The 21,355-nt window shown below is 42.4% G+C and overlaps 1 protein-coding gene across 1 annotated transcript; it reads right to left on the bottom strand.

Moving 5' to 3' along the window:
• Positions 1-7,934: 7,934 nt before the first annotated feature.
• Positions 7,935-20,150, bottom strand: shprh (SNF2 histone linker PHD RING helicase). Its single transcript, XM_079174971.1, has 30 exons — positions 20,011-20,150; positions 18,617-19,210; positions 18,364-18,493; positions 18,051-18,269; positions 17,781-17,859; positions 17,262-17,412; positions 16,991-17,093; positions 16,637-16,896; positions 15,895-16,533; positions 15,401-15,646; positions 15,073-15,151; positions 14,794-14,957; positions 14,241-14,497; positions 13,867-13,988; positions 13,558-13,646; positions 13,278-13,370; positions 13,035-13,142; positions 12,418-12,560; positions 12,156-12,329; positions 11,918-11,980; positions 11,607-11,832; positions 10,995-11,132; positions 10,488-10,589; positions 10,296-10,367; positions 9,921-10,109; positions 9,664-9,756; positions 9,475-9,561; positions 8,903-9,081; positions 8,580-8,660; positions 7,935-8,446 (listed from the first exon to the last, which is right to left on the bottom strand). The coding sequence occupies exons 2-30, from the start codon at positions 19,199-19,201 to the stop codon at positions 8,344-8,346; spliced, it is 4,974 nt and encodes a 1,657-aa protein (XP_079031097.1). The 5' UTR covers positions 19,202-19,210; positions 20,011-20,150; the 3' UTR covers positions 7,935-8,343.
• Between the last annotated feature and the right edge of the window lie 1,205 nt (positions 20,151-21,355).

Here is a 21,355-nt window from a genome sequence, read left to right as displayed (position 1 = left end):
CCTGTGTAGCCAAAGCATGATGAAGCATATTCCTCTGTGCCACATACCTCGGCTATTGTCCAAAAACTATTAAAGACGTTGCACTGGATTACATGTTCCTTCATTACCACAAACATGGGCAGTCAATCCCACATTCCTCGTCCTGGTGCTGTAAATATTAATTTATGTTCACGTGTGATCAATCAGTGGAAATATTCCTCAACAAATTGATGTTATTGAAATTAATTAATTTACTCCCTTTTGAAAAAAGGGTGTCAAAGTATTGAGAGACAAACAGTTGTTTTTGGTCTTTTAATAGGATGTTTGGACGATAAGAAAAGTAAAAATAAAACCATATACTATTCTCCCATCACAAGTAAAAGTAATGCAATTAAAGTATTAAAAAAACTAATTACTTATCAGTTTTTTTGTTGTGTAAGAAGCATTTTAATGCTGTTACTGGTGGAGCTAATGCTAACTATTTCATACTGTTGGGCAATTTAATCTATAACAATGGACCTTTTTTATGGTTAAATGCTTTGCAGATTCAGATTTTATCTAGATACATAGTAACTATAGCTGTCTGATAACTGTGGTGGAGTAAAAATAACTATTTCCCTCTGAAATGTAGTAAAGCGAAAGTACAAAGTTGAATGAAATGAAAATACTCCAGTAAAGTACAACAAAAATGGGGCTTGAGTACTAAAATATAAACTTTTTTAACACTGGAAAAATAACAATGGAGACAAGACTTGAGGGAGACCTTTTACTAAGCTCATTTCTTACAATGCAGGAAATTCATTATATAAAGAGAAACATGCAAGATTTTCAGTATTTTCATTATTATTATAAATCACACCTGTACATGTGTTCGTATTTTTACATGTTTATGTGTTTGTGTGTCCATTTCTTTGATCAAAAGGGTCCGTGATCCCCTGATTCACGAGGCCACCTCTGAGATGTGGTGGATGTTGGACAGAGTGAGCTGCGCCTCCCGCGCTGGGTAGAAACGTCTGGAGCGAAACCACAGCCTCCCAAACACTCCTGTGATCAGCAGCAAGACCACCAGCAGCCCTCCGAGGACAAAGGTCTCCACATGAGGGAATCCGCCCGCATCTACATAGAAAAGGACACAGGTGGAACCTCACTTTGCATATGAATTGCATACACTTATCTAGAATCTTTGAGCTTTTAAACATTTAAAAGTTAAAGCTCTAAGATCCACATGAGATACAGAGAGGAAATAAACATACCCAGAGGGGGCTTTTCACTGTTAAGTAGTCGTCTGATTGGTCCATAAGACACTGTATGGGACAGAGGGATGTCTCTGCGTGTCCTGATTAATTGATCTTCACTGGAACAGTTCTGTTTGGCAAATAGAGGAGTAAAACAACAGAGAAACACAAGTCTCAATGTCAAGCGCATATTACAGATTAAAATGTAGAGCTTAACGTCACAAGATCATATGGCTGAAAAACAATTCTAGGCCAATGGGTCTATATTAAGGACATAAGCTGCACATATAGCAGGCTACTTGTCTCAACTGGCCTCTGACTATCAGTTCGAGGAATGGGGGCTGCAGGAGCTCACTCACAGGCTGACACAGGCCCGGGGTGTTGTGGCAGATCTGGACGTTGCAATGGAGGAAGACGTTGGTGTAAGAGCTTCCGACAAACTTGAACATTTGTATCCTGAACGTGGCCTCCGGGCCCTGGCCATTCTTCAGCACAGTAAGGGTCTGTTCATTTGACAACACCGGGCAGCTATGGGAAGGGAGACAAAGAAGTCAGGGAGGCCCAGTGTTAGTGAGAATGAAATACTGTACTTTAAAAATAGAGACAAGGAACAGATTCCAACTGATGTGACAAATTGCAAAGCTTAGAAATAATTCAACTCAGTGTGAAATCATTGTTCATTTCATGGCCCTGCTGTTGCTTACAGTTCCAAATACTGCCTGGTTGTCAAGGACATGCACAGCTGTTGAAGTGAAATGCACGTGGCCTCTCAGACGGGAGTCACATGACCAGACTCTGAGCGTGTCTGGCCAGCTCGCTGAGCAACAAATTCTCTTATTTCAGATTTCAACAGGGTTCCTGAAAGAGGACTTAGAGCTGTTTGGACAGAGTGTGTGTAGAAATCACACACATGCCATAAGCATGTTTCGACATAACAAATACTAAGTATCTCAACCCATTTTATTTATACTTTTTCTGCTGGAAGAGGACAAATGGAAAAAAACAGGCTGTATAGCTGCACTATGAGATGTTTATTTGCTCATATTATATAAGAAATGTCCTTTTGTCTTAGCTGTTCCAGGGCCTACCTGTCTCGGATGAAGGTGTACTGAATATTGCTGTATGGATCACTGGTCGGTGTAGCCCAGCATCTCTCCATACGCAGCATCAGGTGAGCCGGTATCTGTCAGACAAAAAGAGTTGAGTCATTCTTTACACAAGGTAATTACTTTTCCATACTGGGCCACAAACTGATGATTCATAGTTAGTAAACAACAGCTGTAGCCTGTACCAAGATTTTATAACAACATGGAAGAGGAGCAGCACTCAAATTACGTTCTGGTCACGGGTCCAGTGTTGGATTTCCACCATTGCTCGGAACATCCATCAACCAATTGCTTAACGTTGTGTAACAACGTGCTTAATCTACTCCAAAAATAGCTGTCAATAGTAAGAAGACTTTAATATGTTTTTCAAAGCCCAGCATACACAATCTCTGGACTCTTTTTACATTTTATACCATTTTTCCTTCATGGCATGTCATCCAAAACACAAACTATTGCTCTACACGATTACATTGTACACAATCATCAGGTCAATGTAAGGTGTAGGAGGTATTCAGTTGAATTCTATAGTCGTATTTTAAATCTCGAGAGTATCACTGAAGGTGATTTACCATGAAGACTTTCACAAAGATGTCGTCTTCCAGCGTCAGCGATGGAACGGTGGTCCATCTGTCCTCAAACGCTTCGTCTTTGTACAGCAACATCGACACGGAAAAGTTCCCGTCCTCTGTGTTCAAAGTGATGGTTCTGAAGACAGACAGAGGATTAAAGGAGGGCCGGGTTAAAACCAAACAATAAAAACCATCCAGGAGCAGATTGAATTCAAACACTTACCTGACGTCAACCCTAATCATGTTTTCACCGTTGGGCTGTTGGACCAGGTAGTTTACGGGGTAGCGGCATACAAATGTTATGTTGATATAGTTCCTCGTTATGACTTCTGAATCGTTGTTGTGTATAGTGTTTATGAACATGATGTGCGTATCATCTGATGCCTGAGGAGAGAAAGATAAAATAAAAGTTGTTTTAAAATAATCAAGTTAGACACATTTTGTTTGCTAAGTGCAACACATTCACGCAACAGTGTTTTCCTTTGTCAATACAGGAATAGATACCCACTGTGCTATTTTGTGTGTGAACCACTGCAGAAATCTGTGGTGTGTGTGTGTGTGTGTGTTCAGTGAAAGAGAGCTTGAAGAGAGCAGCTATCTGATATCACGAGGGTGTCTCTTCTTACATGTTTCATTTAATTTGGTCCATCAAAACCTCAGGCAGCTCAACAACCCTGGTGGTGACCCACCGACCCACACTGAACATTACACAGCAGCGTCCTTCCACTCTTTTAATTCCTATAACTATTATGCCAAACTGGGCAGTGAACCTTGTTTATTCAAGTAAGCAGTTTTCTGAAACAAATTGGTAATTCATTGTTGAATAACTTGATGATTATTGCTTATCAATTTTAAATATGTAAATTGTTAGAAATTAGTGAAAAATCACAATATCCTAAAACCCAAGGTGATATCCTCAAATGGTTCCAAAACACAAATAAATTCAATTTACTTTCGCATAATGAATAAAATAGCAGCAAATCCTCATATTTGAGAATCCATGACCCCAGGAAGATAAGCTAGTAGCTCATCCAAATAAATAAATGATCTACTGTTTAATCTTCTCGATGGACCAAATGATTGATTTGACTAATTGTGTCATAGTATCAATAAATGTCTTGTTTCAGGCCAAAACCCACAAATATAAAGATTACTACAATGTAAGACAGAGAAAAGCAGCAAATTCTCTTTTGCAAACCCAGAACCATCAAACGTTCTGCTTGGAAAAAAAGTGAAATGATTGATTATTAAAATAGTTGCAAACTAATTATTTTCAACTGTGAGCAAGCTAGTATGGTTGTAGTGAATGTGGTTGGAGGGAAAAACGACACAAGTAAGATGTACATAGCTGCAACATTTCCTAGTTTAAAAAAATCACATTAAAACTTAACGGGAGTCATTGAGGTTCGATGATATAATGTAAAATATGGACGTGTGAAAAGCTTGTGTCCAGGGTTTGTCTGGGCTCCTGCTGAGTGCAGGAGGAGGATGAATCGCCTTGAGCTCTAACATTTGAGACATCTTTTACTACCTCTCGGTAAACACACAACCCCCCCCCCTCCACTATGAGCACCACTGACAGGTCTCTGCAGCGAGCCACAGACTTTCAATACGCCACAACAGATCCCCACCGGCACCTGCACTTATAACTGGGTAACATGAAGGCTCGGTGTTTCACAAAATGCAGAACTGTGGCTGAAACATGACGTCATGTTTCAATAAAAGATGTCTGACCTTTAAACCCGACAATTCCGTCATTTCTTTTCTTGACGGCCGGTTTTAAAGTTGCAAGATTGACAGCTATGGCATTCTTCTCCTTTAGCAACAGCCATCTAATCCAGAGCAGGCTTACTTTTCTCAGCCGCCATGCGAAAAAAAAACCTTGTAAAACTGCTGAGGTGGAGCACTTGGAGATTTCCTCCCCGTTGAAAGCCGTGTTAACCTTTTGCTTGCTTTACAAGAAAAACAAAAAAAAGCGTCATGCATTCCAGGCAAGCAATTCAAGGACAATCGTGTGCTAAAGTAGAGATTTACACTTTTCCAAAATCCACGAGTGTGGCTGGATTGAAATAATCAGGAGGCTAGTTGGCCAATGATTTATGGCCTTCCTATTCAGTGAACATCAACGAATAATAATTTCCATGTAAATCCTGATAATTTAGAACCACGAGGCCATTCAGGGTCCCCTTGCTGCTTTGAATGAGGTCCTGCGCTGTTGTAGGGAAAAGGAACAACGCCACTCTTCTTTCTTGACATACACGCCCCCCCCCCCTTCTTTTCTCTTTACTACTTTCTGTCTGGGCTCAGAGTATGTGCCTTTCTCTGTCCGTCTTATTATACTTGCTCTGAGCTAATTCCATAGTACCCGTCTGAACACAGAGCCTCAGTCCACATCTACGTTACAGCAGAAGAAAAAAAAGTGTCTGGTCTTATTCAAGTTATCTTTTACTATTATGTAAAGTGCAATAAATCGACTCAAGTAGCTCCGTTTTTGGCTGTGAAAATATCCTGATTGGGGGCCCAGTTCCCTCGACAACCGTAGACATCGTAAAATAGTTGATTTATTATCATGGGGATCTTAATGTTGTTAATAATGGAGCTACCAAGTGTAATTTGTCTTCATCCTTTGTTAAGGATTGTTCTAAATGTCTGAGTTCACGTGCAATATTTGATTAGTTTGACTCCTGCTGACATGGCCGGACTAAGAAGTTCTCAAAGACTTTAACGCAGAAGAAGGTTGAATACCATTATTGTTCCACAGTCCGAGAGATTCGTCTTAATTCTGAAAACGTAGTCCTCTCCGACCTCAACGCCACGGCACTCCGGATCATTTAAATGCAAATCCCAAACCTACACAAACAAAACAAAAAAATAAATAATAATAATTATTCAAAATCGCACTGCAAATACATTAGGGCAAATAAAAAGTAATACTTTTGGGTCTTGTTGGTGCTCACTTACATAAACTGGAGGCACTTTGTTGAGGAAGAAAGCACTGGGAATAACAACCTCCATATGGTCGTTGGTGCAAATGACGGTGTCATTGAGCTCTAACAGAAAGAAGAAAAGAACAGATTAAATCTCACAAAAAACTAAAATGAGTTTAATAATGTGAAGAGATGTTGATCTTTAAAACTTTTAGCTCTATCCATTTTCCCTCCAAAGTAAAGATATTTATATTGACTTTGTGTATAATCACATAAGTCTCATAGACGACCCGTATGTTGTACACACAAAGGCCAGAACGTAGTTAAGTACACTTAGTCAAGTACGGTAGTATTTCCATCTTATGCGACTTTATACTTCGACATTTCAGAGAGTAATATTGTAATATTGTACAGCTAACTTTACTTTTCAAATAAGATTTTACAAACAAACCATATGATGTATTCTTGAAATATAATGTATTTTATAGATGAAACAATAGTTTAGCTTCACCTCGACCAGCTCCAACATTAAAATGCTGCTTACCCGTTAATGCATCAATAATAAAGATCAAACAATAAGTGTAGTAACATTTAGTCTGCTGCACAGTAAGTACTTTTATTCTTGACACTTCTGTACTTTAAGATTTTGAATGCAGGATTTTTACTTGCCATCGTGTTGTATTTTGCCACTTTGACCTAAGATACTTCTTTAACTGCTCAATTTCAAATGATACTGCTGCTGTTGTGAAAGAAACTAGAAAGAGTGTTAAATTAAATGATCCCTTTTGAAAGAACAGTTTAAAGCCAGGAAGGAATACGTTTTTCCCCACACAAAGCAGTTTCTTTGACCCTTGACTTTTCATTCCCGGGTGTGTGATGTGAGGTGCGAGCTCACCCTCCTCCTCCTCAGGCTCCAGATACACTGCCGAGGTGACCATCCTCATGGTGAACAGTAACCAGGCACAAACCAAACTGGCAGGTGCCATCTTCCAAGGACTCTCCCTCTGGTTTCTCTTAGCTCAGCCACTCCACTACCTTTTGGCCCTCTCCCCGAAACTCTGTAAAAATCTCCCGGAGACTGTTCACCACAGCTTGCTGTCACCACAAGACGTAGTACGCCTCTCCTACGCCAACCCTCGAAACACAGCTCTGATGAATTAGGAGCCTCCCTCTGGCCTTGAAACACCAGCTTGAATGATGTCCCCACCAACAATGAGATTCCACACATGAATAGGGGGAACTGAGGGGAGTCCAAGGTAACACGTATGTTACCGCCTACTGCGGCGATGTCCTATTAGTAAACATCTTACAACCGTTTCTTACTACAGGGGGAGCAACAACGGGTCTGGTAACCATGTAAAGAGGAACAACGGTACGGGGCTGGCACTCTTTGTTGTCTACATCCTTTGTCTGGACATTTTAAAATCTTTACTGGTGCGGGAATCCCAGTCAGTCAGGCGAGAAGAAAGTAATTACGAGTCGAGGGCAATTCAGTCACGATGCCACAGACCAGTGAGTGTACGTGTGTGTGTGTGTGTGTGTGTGTGTGTGTGTGTGTGTGTGTGTGTGTGTGTGTGTGTGTGTGTGTGTGTGTGTGTGTGTGTGTGTGTGGTGGAAGAGACCATAAAAGACGTGAGTAAGCAAACACAAGAAAACATTATTTTCATTACTTTCCCCAAAAAAATAAAAAAAGCTTTGAAACGGGAGAAATGTAATAAAAAAGCCACATATCTGTAAATCTTGTCCGGACAATTTGTAAGTGGTAATATAAGAAATACACGAGATAATGTGGCAGAAAAAGTCTCACACTTTCTGACTTTTATGAGTTTGATTTACAAGATTAGTTTCCAAGACACTGAATCTTGTGCTTTTTGTTTTTTGTTTTGCTAATGAGACTGGCCCGCTGTGTGTTCCGCTGAATTGTCTGGCATTGTTTTGTCAGACAAATAGCTTTAAGAAGATTGTCAGGCAGAAGAAAATCCTGCTCTAATCTCTCGCTACTTCTTCCAATTGTAAAAGGGTGAAAGAGAGTTGAGCTCAATGGCGTCCTTTCTGCTTCCATGTTTACAACACAGGAGAAACCACAATAAAAGCACCGGACAAAAAGAGCTGGTCATAACAGGTTGACACCCTGTCATCTACAGATGTTTATTTCCTGAGGAAACCTCAATCACTCCATACGAGTATACAAATGCGTGACACCTAATATTAGATTAACACAAACGACAATACTGTTCAGTCTAGTCAAATGTGACCATCAAACAGTAGTTACATCTATGACAAGTGATCCAAATACTCCAAAGAGACTAAAAACTTCAATACAATTAAGAGACATGTAATCAGCTGTCAGTGATCCGATAAAATATTGTTTTTGGGAATGTATTTCATAACTTCAGGCTGTTTTATTTGTTTTATTTTAAAAAAAGTTGACTGTGCAAAATCAGAGTTCTTCTATCACCACTGTGTAAAGAAAGAGGGAGCTCTCTTTGCCTGTGTATCTTCAGCAGCTCCATGGTCCTCCAGGTGTTCAGATTCCCTCCAGATGTTCTGTGTCTTCAGTAAACAGATCCGCCAGGTCGGCCACCGTCAGAACGGCAGCCTCCGAGTGCTTCATGGTTGTGCTGGTGTGACTAGAATTAAAATAAAAACTATTATCAGTACTTTCGGTCAGCTGTTACCCGTCAACGCCCGCCTCTGAATTTATGGGTTTTAAATAAAAAAATATCAAAACTACTATTGACTTTATTCTGTTCGTATTCTTACCTTTTGTCTGCGGTCTTCAACATTGCCTGCATTCTCTCTTCAATGGTGGATTTGATGAGGAATCTGTGAACAAATGTTGGCCTGGCGGACAAAGACAACAGAAATTACAGAAAATATACAAAATAGTGGAGGCACATGTCATTAAGTGTAATATTAAAATTGATTTAAGCGATAAAACCTCCAAAACGGCAACAAATATTAAAAACTTTAACGGCATGTAGGTCGAAACATCGACGCATCTGTGTTTGCAGGTCTAAACTGCTGGAAAAGTTCCTAATTAAAATACTGCTGTCCCCACACAGACTCAACTCCCTGCGTCTTACTTGGTTTGGCCAATCCGGTGCACTCTGCCTATGGCCTGGAGCTCGTGAGCCGGGTTGAGGATGGGCTCCACCAGCAACACGTGAGTCGCCTCGATGATGTTCAGGCCATTGGAGCCGGTGTGGAGAGGGAGGAGGAGGATGTTGATCTTTTCGTCGTATTTGAAGGAGCACAGATTCTCCTGGAAAATTGAAGTCGGTGCACTAATTACAAATCAAGTTCATTCTGGCGTGCGCATAATTCAAGCTCAAGATTCTGTATTTTAAATCCCTTATTAGTCCCGCAGTGGGGAAATTTGTTCTCTGCATTTTTTGCAGGTCAAAACAATTAATTTAACCTAAAAATAGAGTTGTAGGAATGTGGTGTAGTGGAAAAATGGAGAATTGATATGTTGGTGGAGGACATACATCAGCATCAACCTAGAAAGTATGAGAATGTGAGGTTTTCTGTGACATGTGAGTTGTTAAGTGGTAAACCCCACCTGGTGTAGTTGTGTCGCACATTGAAGGGAAAAGCAACTATGTGGTTATGTGTGAGATGCATTTTTTTTAAATGGTTACAATGAAACTCAAACCTGGAATTTATGAATCCCGTTGATTTGAGAGAACTCCATGTTGTTGTCAAACAAGGCCTTAGCAATGATGTCCAGGACACACAGCCACTGTGCAGGAGAGAGAAACGGGAAACAACCTGGGTCAGATCCAAACTCCATAATCGTCAAAGTAAATCACCATCTTACAGAGCGGGGATAGTTCACAGTTACCGTGGAGAAGACGAGACACTTGGCCCCGGGGTCGGCCACTTGAATCTTCTTCAGTGTTCTCACTACTGCCTCCACTTTGGTAGAGTGGCTTCCCTGACAAACACAGGCGGAGGAAAATTAGGCTACAGTGTTAATGTAAGAAAAGGTGGCCTGACCAAAGCTGTGTTAAATCACAATAGGATACATTACAAGGCATGAATCAAAGTATACTCTCATAAGAAGTGCAACTTTTGGACAATTAAGGCATTTCGACTGACCTTGACCGGCGTGTCCTGGTCCTCGCTGGAGGACTGGGTGGTGAACACGTAGGAGATCTCTGCGTGGGACGTGGTCTGCCTACAAATGGCACATTTGATAGCGCGCCGCCTCGAGCCCACGCTGTACTGCTCCACAATGATAGCAATGCACTCGTTGCAGAAGCAGTGGCCGCAGGTCAGCACTGCCCACTGGAGAAGAGAAACATTAATACACTTTTTCAGACTAGATGTTACTGCACTCCCTGGCCAGTGTTGATAAGACAGACTTTGACGCTCTAACCAGTGTATCAACAACCAGAGATGTTGCATAAAACACGGATACAGGTAGACTCTGTGAGACATTTAAAATCTCCCTCACAACTAAACAATGCTCACCTCTTGACCCAGCGGCCGGGCACAGATGGGACATGGCTCTGGGTTCAGCCCTACAGTAGACTTGTCCTGGGACTGGAACAGAGGAATGGATGTCATTTGAAGTGGGATCACACCACACAGTTTGAGATAAAGTCTCTGAATGAGCTGGGACAGAGTGTCTGCACTTTGTAGTTACTATCAAATGTAAATTACCTTCTCCAGATTTGTGAGGTACAGAAACTGGCCAAGCTTCTTTTGGAGTTGAGACTTGGCCACCGCCTGGTCGTTCAAAAGCTTGACTCTGTTCTGCTCCACCTGGAAGCAAAACAACCGAGGGCAGGGGTCAGGAATGCAATAAAAATAGTTCAGGCAGAATATTCCATCCCTGGAAACATTCACAGACAAAATGTCCGATACTGGGTCAGAGGTTGGACTTGATCTTTTGATTCCTCCGTCAACAGTTCAGTATTTAGGACTAAACCAGCCATATTACCTTCATGCTCATATTAGTGGCAAAATGTTAAAGAAAGTAAAGCTTTACATGATTTGTCAGCCCGTTCATTACAATGAATTTCACTGCAGTTCGAAGTTGTGATTTGTGATACCAGGCTATATAAATACAATTGACTTGACTTGTTTGAAGTACCTTTTAAACAGGATAGACTTACTTTAACATGTTGTTAAGATGTATAACAACATGTGTCATTGTCTTTAACTCACCTCGTGTGGCTCGATGATGTACAGTAGTTTGGGCTTTGGTTCATCGGGCAGACGCACGCGTAGTCTCTCTGTCGCCATACCCAGCTCATCGATGGCCGACACGTGGTTCCTCAGCACCATCCAGTACTCATGCAGCACCTGAGAAGGCACAGAGGTATCGTTCACTCCAGTCTGCTTCTCTCATTAGGATTAGCACTTAAAAGGGGGCAATATGTATAAATATTTTTAACAATATGACACTCTGCAGGAGGGCGATTGTTGATAAATGCCAATCTTTCAATGATTAATACACCAGCTGTGAGATTTCTGGCTTTTCTAACTCACTTTATAGCTCGATATACTTTAACAGCTAAAAGCAGTTTGTCATTCATTTAAGCAAATCGACACGTATTTAGCAAAATAACATTAATTCAACAATGTTCTGATTTGGACTGACAACTTATCTAATTTCAAATTTACAAACTGCCTCATGATCCTTCTTACTATTTTTAACGGGTAAGAAATGTAAAATAAAATGTACTGTCATGTGTACTTGACATTGCCTCTCAAACAATGAGACATTATTTTGTGCTTGCAGGCTTGCTTGAAAATGAATATGGTTTGTGTAGAAACCTTGTACTCTTTCTTATAGTTCTCAAACAGCTCCATGTAAGTGTTGCCCTCCTCCACCAGCTCCGGGTCCATGCGTTTCACTTTGGCAAAAGACAAGATGGTTTTCAGAGAGCGCTCCGTCTCACTGGCCGCCCACAGACCTCGGCTGGTAGTGGGGAGACGGTCGTCCATCAGCCCCTCTTCATCTTCAATCATTTCTTCAAAGATGGCCGTCTGACCCTTCACCCTGTTGGGTAATTTTTTTATTATTAATCAACAATTAAAGTTTTTTCTGCAATTTGACAGATATTTTTAAACATTGCTGTACTTACGTGTGAGAAAACAGCTTGGACTCATAATCGATGAAAAGCACATCCGCTTTGCAAAAAACACAACTAAAATATGACAAAGGAATACGAGTTATAATTAAAAAACAACAACCGGCACTGTCAACATTTAAAAAGCAGAGTTTCATATTGTTGAGGCTTATTAAACATTCAAAAGCTGTGATGAAATGTTACATTTTGTGTATTTTAAGTGAAAACAAGGCTAAAAATGCTGATGTCTCACTTATTGAGTGGCAGTCTCATCGGCCTGAGGTGACAAACGGTGACCTCATCAATCACTTTCTTTGAAGCCGGGCCTTCGAGACTCTTCACCGCGTCTTGCACGGTCTTTTGGGATTTCATCAGATCTTGCATTTGAGTGGTGAGTATGAACTGCAGACCACAAGCGTCACGGAACCTGCAGGACACCACATTTTGCTTTTATCACATTAGTGTAAAGACAACTATTAACTTTCCTCCTATTTTAAAATAAATTCACAGTTTACTTGTCTGCCATGGTGAGCTTGTTGGCTTGTTGTTTGTAGCTGGACGTCAGCTCATTCTTGATGCGGGACACCAGATCGTCGTCATTGGAGCACCGGATTGCCTTCTGAATAACATCCAGCCACCAGGGAGTATTCAGGTTGACCTTAAGAGAGAAGGTATGTTTGTAGTTCCGTCTTAATTACAGTGTTACTCCAAATACAGATCAATCTGACTTCAGTGTGTCTAGATACCAAACCATGTCTACTGTAGACTTAAACTCTAAACAAAAGTAATTTCTATTTTAAATATTCTCATTCAGTGAATCAGAAACTAAACTCAAGTTTGAGGTAATGTACCTAAAGTCCTCCAGATATGGAATAAAAAAACAACAATACAAATTACTAATTACTATGGTGTGAAACAAAATTAGCTTAGTATGTATGTCTCTAAACTCCACTAAATCGGGATTAATTGCAGGCTTTTGGCCGATACTAGTTTTTATTACCAATATATTTGCCCACAAACATTGACTTAGCACAAAATAGTAGTGTACATCATTCTGTATATGTATTTGTCAAATGATCTGTTATAATAGAAAGCACAATTTTCCTCAGTGTGGACGTAAAGAAGTTCTCACTTTGCGTTTCAGCTCCTTGATGTTCTGTAGCACCGGCTGCAGAGCCTGAAGGGCGTCTGCTACCTCAGAGTCGTATTTGGTCATGTAGTGCTGTCGCAGCTGCTCCGCCTACAGAGACACGGAGAGTAAAAGCAGAGGCCATTCTTAAGAAGAATTAATTAAATGGATACGGTTTATTACTGAAACTAACACATTTATTATTGGAATAAATGTGTTCCGCCTGAGAGAAATATTGATGCTTACCTCCTCACTCAGTCGGTCATCTCTCAGTGTGGGAGGTATCCCAGGATGCTTTGCGCTCAGCAGCTCCATCACATTGTGGGTAGCATGAAGTCTCTATTTTACCACAAAAGCAAAAAGGACATTTTAATATAATCTTGCCATCCATAAACTATAATAGTTTTTAATTAGGATCAAAAACGTAAAGACTCTTTCTCTTGTCAGATGGTGTCTGATTTGAGGAATGAAACCCTTCTTATGTTAATCACAAACATGAGTAAAAGACATGAATGAGGACATTAACCTGTAATGAATCTGTTTTCAGTCGGCCTTTGTGCTCCTCTGATGAACGAAGCACTTCTCTATACATCTCCGTCGCCTCTACGAACTCATCTGCGGGGTTGGCAAAAGAGACGGTGATTAGAAGTGACACTCAACACGTCCCGTCACATGTGCAGTTAATGAGACACAAACCAAGCAAGTGCACTCAGCCACATTATAAATATCGCCTTGCTGAGACAAAACGTCTCGACGCACAAAGAGGAGATCATGTCTTGTGTTCTGTTTGAACGGATTCCCATGGGAAACCGGGAGCACAAGTGGGGTTTCTTACTTCTGATGATGTGGATTCCAGCCAGGCCATTGAGTGCGCACACCAATTGTCTGTGGGCTTCTTCACACTCCACTCGACATTTCTTCTGCAGGGACTTCAGTAGCTCCTCCATTGTCATGGTGCTGTGGAGGGGGAGACAAACCCACTCAACAAACCCTCCGATGCAAATTACACAGAATGGGTCAGCTTTAAATAAACACAACTACACATTGTCTAACTGGAAAAAGGTTGCTGCGGACTATTACCGTTACTAATGATGCGATACTCCAATTAGTCTAGCTTGATTGTTAATTAACCGTTGCAGCTGCCTTCACATAAAGGCCTCTCTTCTCGCCTGCGAGCGCCTTGAAAACATAACACCGAGTGTCGTCTACCTTTTCTGCAGAGGCAGGAACTCGCCCCTCACAGCCTGCGGATGGCAGCAGGCCTGACGCAGCCTCAGCAGCGGGCACAGGATGGTGTGGACGGTGCGGCGGTCGAGGCTGCCAAGTTTCAGGCTCCAGTCGGAGATTTTCCTGAGTTTGACCAGAGCGTCCTGTGAGCAGACCTCGTGCTGACGGTGGTAGAAGTGACCCTCGACGGGGGAGAAGTGAAGCCAGTGCACCTCCTCCGTCTGAGGGGGAATCTGGATCTGGAAGAACAGAGAACGGATAAGATGGAATTTAATTAATGCCGATGGGACATTGTTGTGCCAACAGTAATATATATATATATAACATAAACATATATAAACAATAAAGTCATAAATATTGAGTGTATAACAAGTACTACTGATACAGGAGCAAAGGTAAATTCAGTAAAATAAATCAAAATAGTAACCTGAACTACATCTTCTGAAATTAAACAGTGTTTCGTCATTATTCAAATATTTCTGACTGCTAGAGATTCTTTAAATAAGTAGAACTTGTTTACATTCTGTTGTACTACCTGATCAATGACGTCTTTTTTAGCCGATCGCCACAATAATTGAGCAATCACGTTGTACAGCGGCTCTGTGTTTCCACGTTGATAAGGCCGATAAAGGAGCTGGTCCCACCAGTGTTTCACCCAGTATGGGTCAACTCCCAGGAAAAGCACGAGGCCGTACAGATCTGTGCAGAAAACATCCGTTTACAGAGTCAATTTGTTGTCAGGTTTTGATTAGTCTTAAATCACAGAGCCAAGTATTGAAGGCCTGCTTTGATATGTAATGGGGGGGGGTTTTACCTTCTAAGCCTCTCTGGACAGGAGTTCCACTGACACACCAGCGGTTGACAGACGCGAGGCGTAGAGCCATTTCTGCAGCCTGACGGTAAAATAAAAAGGGAGAATAAACAAAGTTCCAATAGACAAACTGAGATAAAACATTGTATTAAGCATAGTCTGACATTACACATGCAACATATGAATTTATACGATTTTATTCACAACTTTGATCAGGATAAATATGGTATTCGGATATAGAAATGAGCTCAGTAACGCGTAAAATCCCAAATGCTTTCTCGTGTAACTAACCAAAACACAGGTGCTGATTTCTGTATTCCCTTCAACTCACCTTCGCAGTGGGACATTCGACCATCTGAGCCTCGTCCAGACAGATGCGCCACCACTCCACAGCCACCAGAGGACTGGGTATGGCCATGTAGCGCTTCTGGTTGCGGAAGCGGCGTCCGTCCTTGCTGTGGGGAATGTCGACGTAGTTGAGCTCCGACCGCAGCACGTCGTAGGTGGTGATGACCACATCGTGCTCAGCGAGCACGTGTGGCTGGATGAATCCATGCTTCTTCACACCCTGATAAACCTGAGATTAAGACGACATTACACATTAGCAAAGTAGTTCAAGCCAAACAGCTTTGAGAATGCATGAGAGATGAGAGGATCCATGATATATATGATAGACATATGTAGCTGTAGTGATCATTTAGGACAGAAAAGCAACATCCCAACATGTGCCACTAACATTGGATTGCCCAGATGTTAATATGCGATATTTCTACCCTGTAGATAAAACATCCACCCAAAGACTCATCCATCCATCTACTTCCTCACCAGCACTCGCAGGGAGGACGACCTGATGTGCCGGTTGATCTCCTCCACCCACTGGTGGCAGATGGAGCTCGGGGAGATGATGAGTGTGGCACCGGTGGAGACGGGCTTCATGGCGACAAGGCAGTGAGAGCAGTAGAAAGGTGTGGTCTCCAGGCTTTCTTCTTTGTAGTTCACACAGTCTGCGTGCTGCCACAGCTGGCAGTTCATACACTGGACGCGGGCCTTGTAGTCAACAATGCCCAGCTCGCCACAGATGCACTCAAAGCGGTAGTCCGAGGTGTTGAACGGGACAACGGACACCCTGGTGGGGGTTTCTATCTCCTGTGATTCAAGCCGAGGAGCTTCTCCCCTTTCTACATGTAGATCATCCGTTCTGGGTAAGTCCTGTGTGTCGGACTCCCCTTTATCCTGAGACAGCTGTAAGGCTGCGGTGTCATCCGACTGATCTGCTGTCTTGTTCAGACTTTCATCCCATTCCTTCGTTGTTTTCGTCTCCTCTGGTGCTAGACAGCCCGATGCCGTGGAGTGCGGATCTCTCTGATCTTCTGTAAGAAGAGAGTTTTGCAGAGCTGCTTCTGCCTTCTCTTTTGCTCGTCTCTGAAACATTCTCCTGGACGGGCTCTCTGTGTTTTTGGAGTTCTGACCAAAATAAAGAGATCAGACAAAAGTTCAATAACACAAACGAGTACTGGCAGACTATTTGCAGCATCCAACATTTGTATTTGAAGCTCTTTATTCTTACAGACTTGGATGCTCCTGCTGATGTCTTCTTTGTTTCTTTGTATTTCTTTCCCAGTTTGAATGACCCGCCCAAGCCACGACCCTTGACCCGTTGGACCAGGCCTTCATCTATCAGCTTCGCCAGCGTCTTCTTCGTGTGGTTGCGGTTCTTTAACAGGTCACAACCGTAAGTGGCGCGGATGTAGGTGAAGATGGCGTTGACGGAGGCTCCTTTGCCAGATCTCATCTCCTTGATCGCAGTGAGGAGCATGACACGCCCACCTGCACAAAAACAACCAGATTAGTTTAAAATATTTAAATGAAACTGCAGAGGAATTAAAAGCCGTGATGTCTGAGAGGACGGTGGGCGACATACTTGGGTAGGATATTTTCATTTTAGGCAGAACTTCAGACTTGCAGCGGATAACTTTCTTCCTCTCCAGAGGAGGAGGAGGTACGAAATAATTTACGGATTTTCCCTGCAAGACCAAAAGAGATTAAACATTTTCACAATGATGCCGTCTTTACAGAGCAAATTAGAATGAATAGAACAGTAGACAGAAATCCTACATTGCATGACTGTTAATAATCATCCATGGAGATAGTATGGTGAAGGTTAAGAGAGAGAAATAAAACTTTATCCTCACCACAGGCAGGGTGAGGGCCTCCTGCTGCAGGCCCTGTCGTGTGTGAAACAGGATGAGAGCCAGAACTTCCACCGTCTTTCCCAGCCCCATTTCATCAGCCAAGATCCCACCGGGCCACTCCACACCCGCCAGGGGAAACTCTCGGAGGAGGCTGAAAAATAAAAGAACACAACTGCTGAAAAAATACTTAAATCTATCACTAAAAAACTCCTCAAAATCCGAAATAGCAAATTACAGGGTCAGTTTAGTCAAATTCAAAAAGACATATTTTCCTCGTTACCTCTGTTGGTATCTATCCACGCAGATACGTTTTGGTTTTATGTGCTGAGCTTTTGAGATATCGGTTCATGACACTTTCGGGATGAATGGAACTTGTCGTCCTCAGAGATGTGAAAAAATGCTTCTCAAAATGTATAAGATGTGTTCAATCCTCAGCACATAAAACTGAAACAGTTTGCCTGGGCAGATAGAAAATATGTTTTTGTGATTTAACTGACCTTCTAACATTCAAGTTCTTACCAGCCGGTAAAAGGGTTGTAGAACAACTTCTTTCCACACAAAGTGATCAACTCCCTCCAGAGGAAATGCTGATTTTGTTCTGGGAACGGAGAAATGGGAAATATTGAATTAAAAAAAAAAAAATCCAATCGTAGGCCTTTTTCACTACAAGAACTTAAACTTTGCTTTGGTTTCCACTGTACTCTGCCAGTGTTGGTAGGGAGTACCACTAGTGGAGCCCCATTCAGCATCATCCTAACTTTCAAAGTTTAGGAGCGCAGCAGTGAGTACCTTTAGGTGAAGCGTTCCTGTATTTCTCTCTCTTCAGCATCCAGTTGACGGCCTGGCTCTGATAGGGTCTGAGAACAGGAATGAGAGCCTGGTGCTGGACGTCATAGGTCTCCTCCCGGCTCTCTCTCTGGTGCATATGCCTGATGAAATCATAGAGCTCCTCCACATTTTGCCTCTCCAGGTCAGTGTCACAGTCCTGCTCCTCATTCTCTACAACTTCTACATGGAAAATACAGCCGAGGAATCAGTTTTTTTTATGTTTTGGAGAACTTGGACGCACAGGAAGCATTAAACATTAGGACCAGACCCTTACCGGGGATAATGAAATCGTAGAAATACTCCATCAACTTCTGCATTAGTTGATTCGCTTTCTTCATCCGAGCGTTTCCCTCGCTGAGGAGCTCCGGCTTCCTGAGCCCAGTTTCCAGCAAGTAAATCCCCACCTAAAGCAGACAGACAACAGCTGATGGAAGAAATGATGGAAGAAATGCCTCTTATCTGATGATGAAGAAAGTAAAGTAATTAGTCATAGTTTTCATTCCATCCTCTCTGAAATACCTTCATACCTTGACTGAACCCTCTGTGGCCTGGTGGCAGAGCTGCACCACCCTCCTCTTCTGCATCCAGTCGATGTCCTCCAGCGAGATCACACGGAGGCTGCACTCCGCTGTGCATGTGTCCTCATCGGGCCTCCACTGCAGTCCTGAGCTCTCGTCACAGCTGCTGTAACTGAGGCAGAGCTGGTCCCCCATCCTGTGGAGCACGAAAGCTCTCTGTTCACTGTCCGACGGGAGCCAAGCCGGCCGGACGGCGAACTCCCCGATGAGCGCCTTCCAGATGTGGGCCGACTTCAAAGCCGGCTCCACGGTGAGGGCCAGGGAGGCTGAGACAGAGGTGCTGTCCGACGACGTGCCGGGAAGTTCCTCCGTAAACCGCACAGAGCTGGTGCACGCAGCCTCCATGGCGTCCTCGGCTGTGGAGAGGAAGGAGCTGCTGGGAGGAGGGTCGACGGAAAGAATGGAGCAGGTCGGTGTCTGGCCGTCCTCCTGGATCTCCTCGTTCTTGCGGTCGTCCAGCATGTTCCAGTTCAACCTCTTCTTGGCGTCTTCGTCCACCCTCACGGGAGGGGCCCTCTTTCTCCGGCTGCTCATGGTTACACTCTACACAGAAAGCACAAATTCATTGTTAATTACAAAAGCAATTCTGTGTTTATTACTACATCAGTAGCATGCTGTGACACATATTTATATTTGGTAGACAAAGTGAGCTCATTTTAACACCAAACTGACGACAGCTGATAATATCTTAACCTGTGAAATTTAGTTCTGATGGTTTTCAGCTTTTTCCTCTCAATGTTTACATGTTTTCTACATGCACTTTAATATGTGGACATTAGTTGTGATCAGTTCAACTAAAGAGCTTTTGTGTTATTATTCTTAGATAATATTTTGGGGTTTTTGGATTCTTTTAATTTGTTTTACAAGAAAAAGTTCAAAGAAAAACAAAAGTGTTTCTCATCATTTGACCCCTCAGATTTTTATTTTGGGACCCTTTGAAGGACCAAGAACGCTAAGTGGAGGAACTCTAATACACATACTGTTTTACTTTCCAAAATAACACGTGAAAAAAGTATTTAGATAGTAACGTTGGCTATTTATTTCAACTGAGCGTTTAGCCTGTTTCCACCACAGGGACTTGGTCATCTTGTGTACCTGGGTCTGGTTCAGATTGCTATCTAGCTAAACAGGTGTATCCGTGTATTGACATAATGGCGACTAAATAACAGTTTTAAAATCTTCCCTCTCCTTTCGGTGAAAGTTTTTTTTTTTGGTCCAAAGAAAGCAGGTTTTTCGATGTATGAACACCGTTCGCGTTACGCGATGAAAACACTTTCTAGCTGTCTGGCTGCGTATTTTATCGTTTGACTATAAAACAAACATATGAAAACGTGCAGATTTACGTTCAGAGGCTTCCACACACGGATCTGGTTTCTATCGCTGCATCAGAAGTCGTTTCAGGTCCCAGCAGCTCCAGATAATCAGGCTAACGTGCACCAATACACACCAAAACACACCTCATTCACCGACTCTTATGTTGCTGTTCGCCATTTTTAAAAACAGGAAGTGACGTCAGAGCAGAAATCTTCAACAGCTACATCAAATGTACTAACGTTACTTTATGTGTTTTCTATGTGAGTAATGACGAGTAAATGCAAGTATTACATTTTTATTCTCAAATTTTTACATATATTTTAAACATTTCTGGGCTCATTTTGTTTTGCTTTCAACCTACTTTTAGCGTTTCTGATACAAATTTGATAAAAATGTCCTGATTCTATTTTCATTTTTTTTCTCCAATACACTGTTAAGAAACCATCAAAATTCTCCAGCAGTTAATTATTGAGGATTATTGTCATTACATCTTATTTCAACAGTATTGATTCTATTGATGAATAAAGTTTTATTTAAAAATCATGGTGCAGGCGTAGTACATGTTATCAGCCACACGGTGGCAGCAGAGCACGAGATGTTTACGGCTGCAGCGGCGAAGTGCAAGCGCATCACATATGTCACTGACAGCCACGACGCAGTGGTACTAATTATGTGAAGTTTGACCAGTCTCTTTACACTTTTCATGAGGATAATTAACAACCTTCCACCTCACATATATTTGGTATACATATCTTTCCTTTTCAGGTTACCAGCTCTCTCTCAAACGGCTACCTTCCCCCCCCCCCATGTGCACTTGCAACAAAAATGCCATTAATCAGTGTTACATTGTCTGAAACATCCCCCTGACGTGCAAGGGTTGTGGCTCCAAATCAGTGGCACTGCAGTGAGTGTGACCCGCTTTCAAGATGCAGTGAGGAAGAGGAGAAGAAGGGGGCACCTCATGATCAGTACAGAGGGAGAGAGAGAGAGAGAGGGGGGACGAAAGAGAGAGAGAGTCAGTCCCACAGTGTTTTCTCGGCAGAAGAGTCCAGTCTGGCTGCTTCAGAGGAGACACACACCCGCTATGTCCCCAACTGCCTGGTGCAGGTAGGTAACGTAATGCCAGTTATTAGGTGTTTTGCATACTCAGTTGACTTAATACTGCAGCGTTTTCTTAGTCTGCTCAGTTAATTAAGCTTCAGCCTTTCAATTGGGATGCATGTGCTGTAGGTAGGTGACGATGTTGAAAATGTGACACAGGCGGTGGAGCTGCGACTGAGGAGCTATAGCGTGAGCTGACAGACGGTGAAAATAAAGCACCTCACGGTGTCCTTGTGTGATGCTTTCAGGGTGAAAAGTTGAAGAAACAGTCGC

Source organism: Pholis gunnellus, assembly GCF_910591455.1.
Source record: "Pholis gunnellus genome assembly, chromosome: 15".
In the NCBI taxonomy this organism is placed as follows: domain Eukaryota; kingdom Metazoa; phylum Chordata; class Actinopteri; order Perciformes; family Pholidae; genus Pholis; species Pholis gunnellus.
Note: the sequence above shows the minus strand (reverse complement) of the source record. Positions and strands in the feature narration are given on the sequence as shown.

Coding starts and splice junctions, on each gene's coding strand:
- shprh (XM_079174971.1), bottom strand. CDS start 19,201: ATGAGCAGCCGGAGAAAGAGGGCCCCTCCCGTGAGGGTGGACGAAGAC. Junction 15,152..15,400: donor TCGAATGTCCCACTGCGAAG/GTGAGTTGAAGG, acceptor TTTTACCGTCAG/GCTGCAGAAATGGCTCTACG. Junction 13,371..13,557: donor TGAAAACAGATTCATTACAG/GTTAATGTCCTC, acceptor GTGGTAAAATAG/AGACTTCATGCTACCCACAA.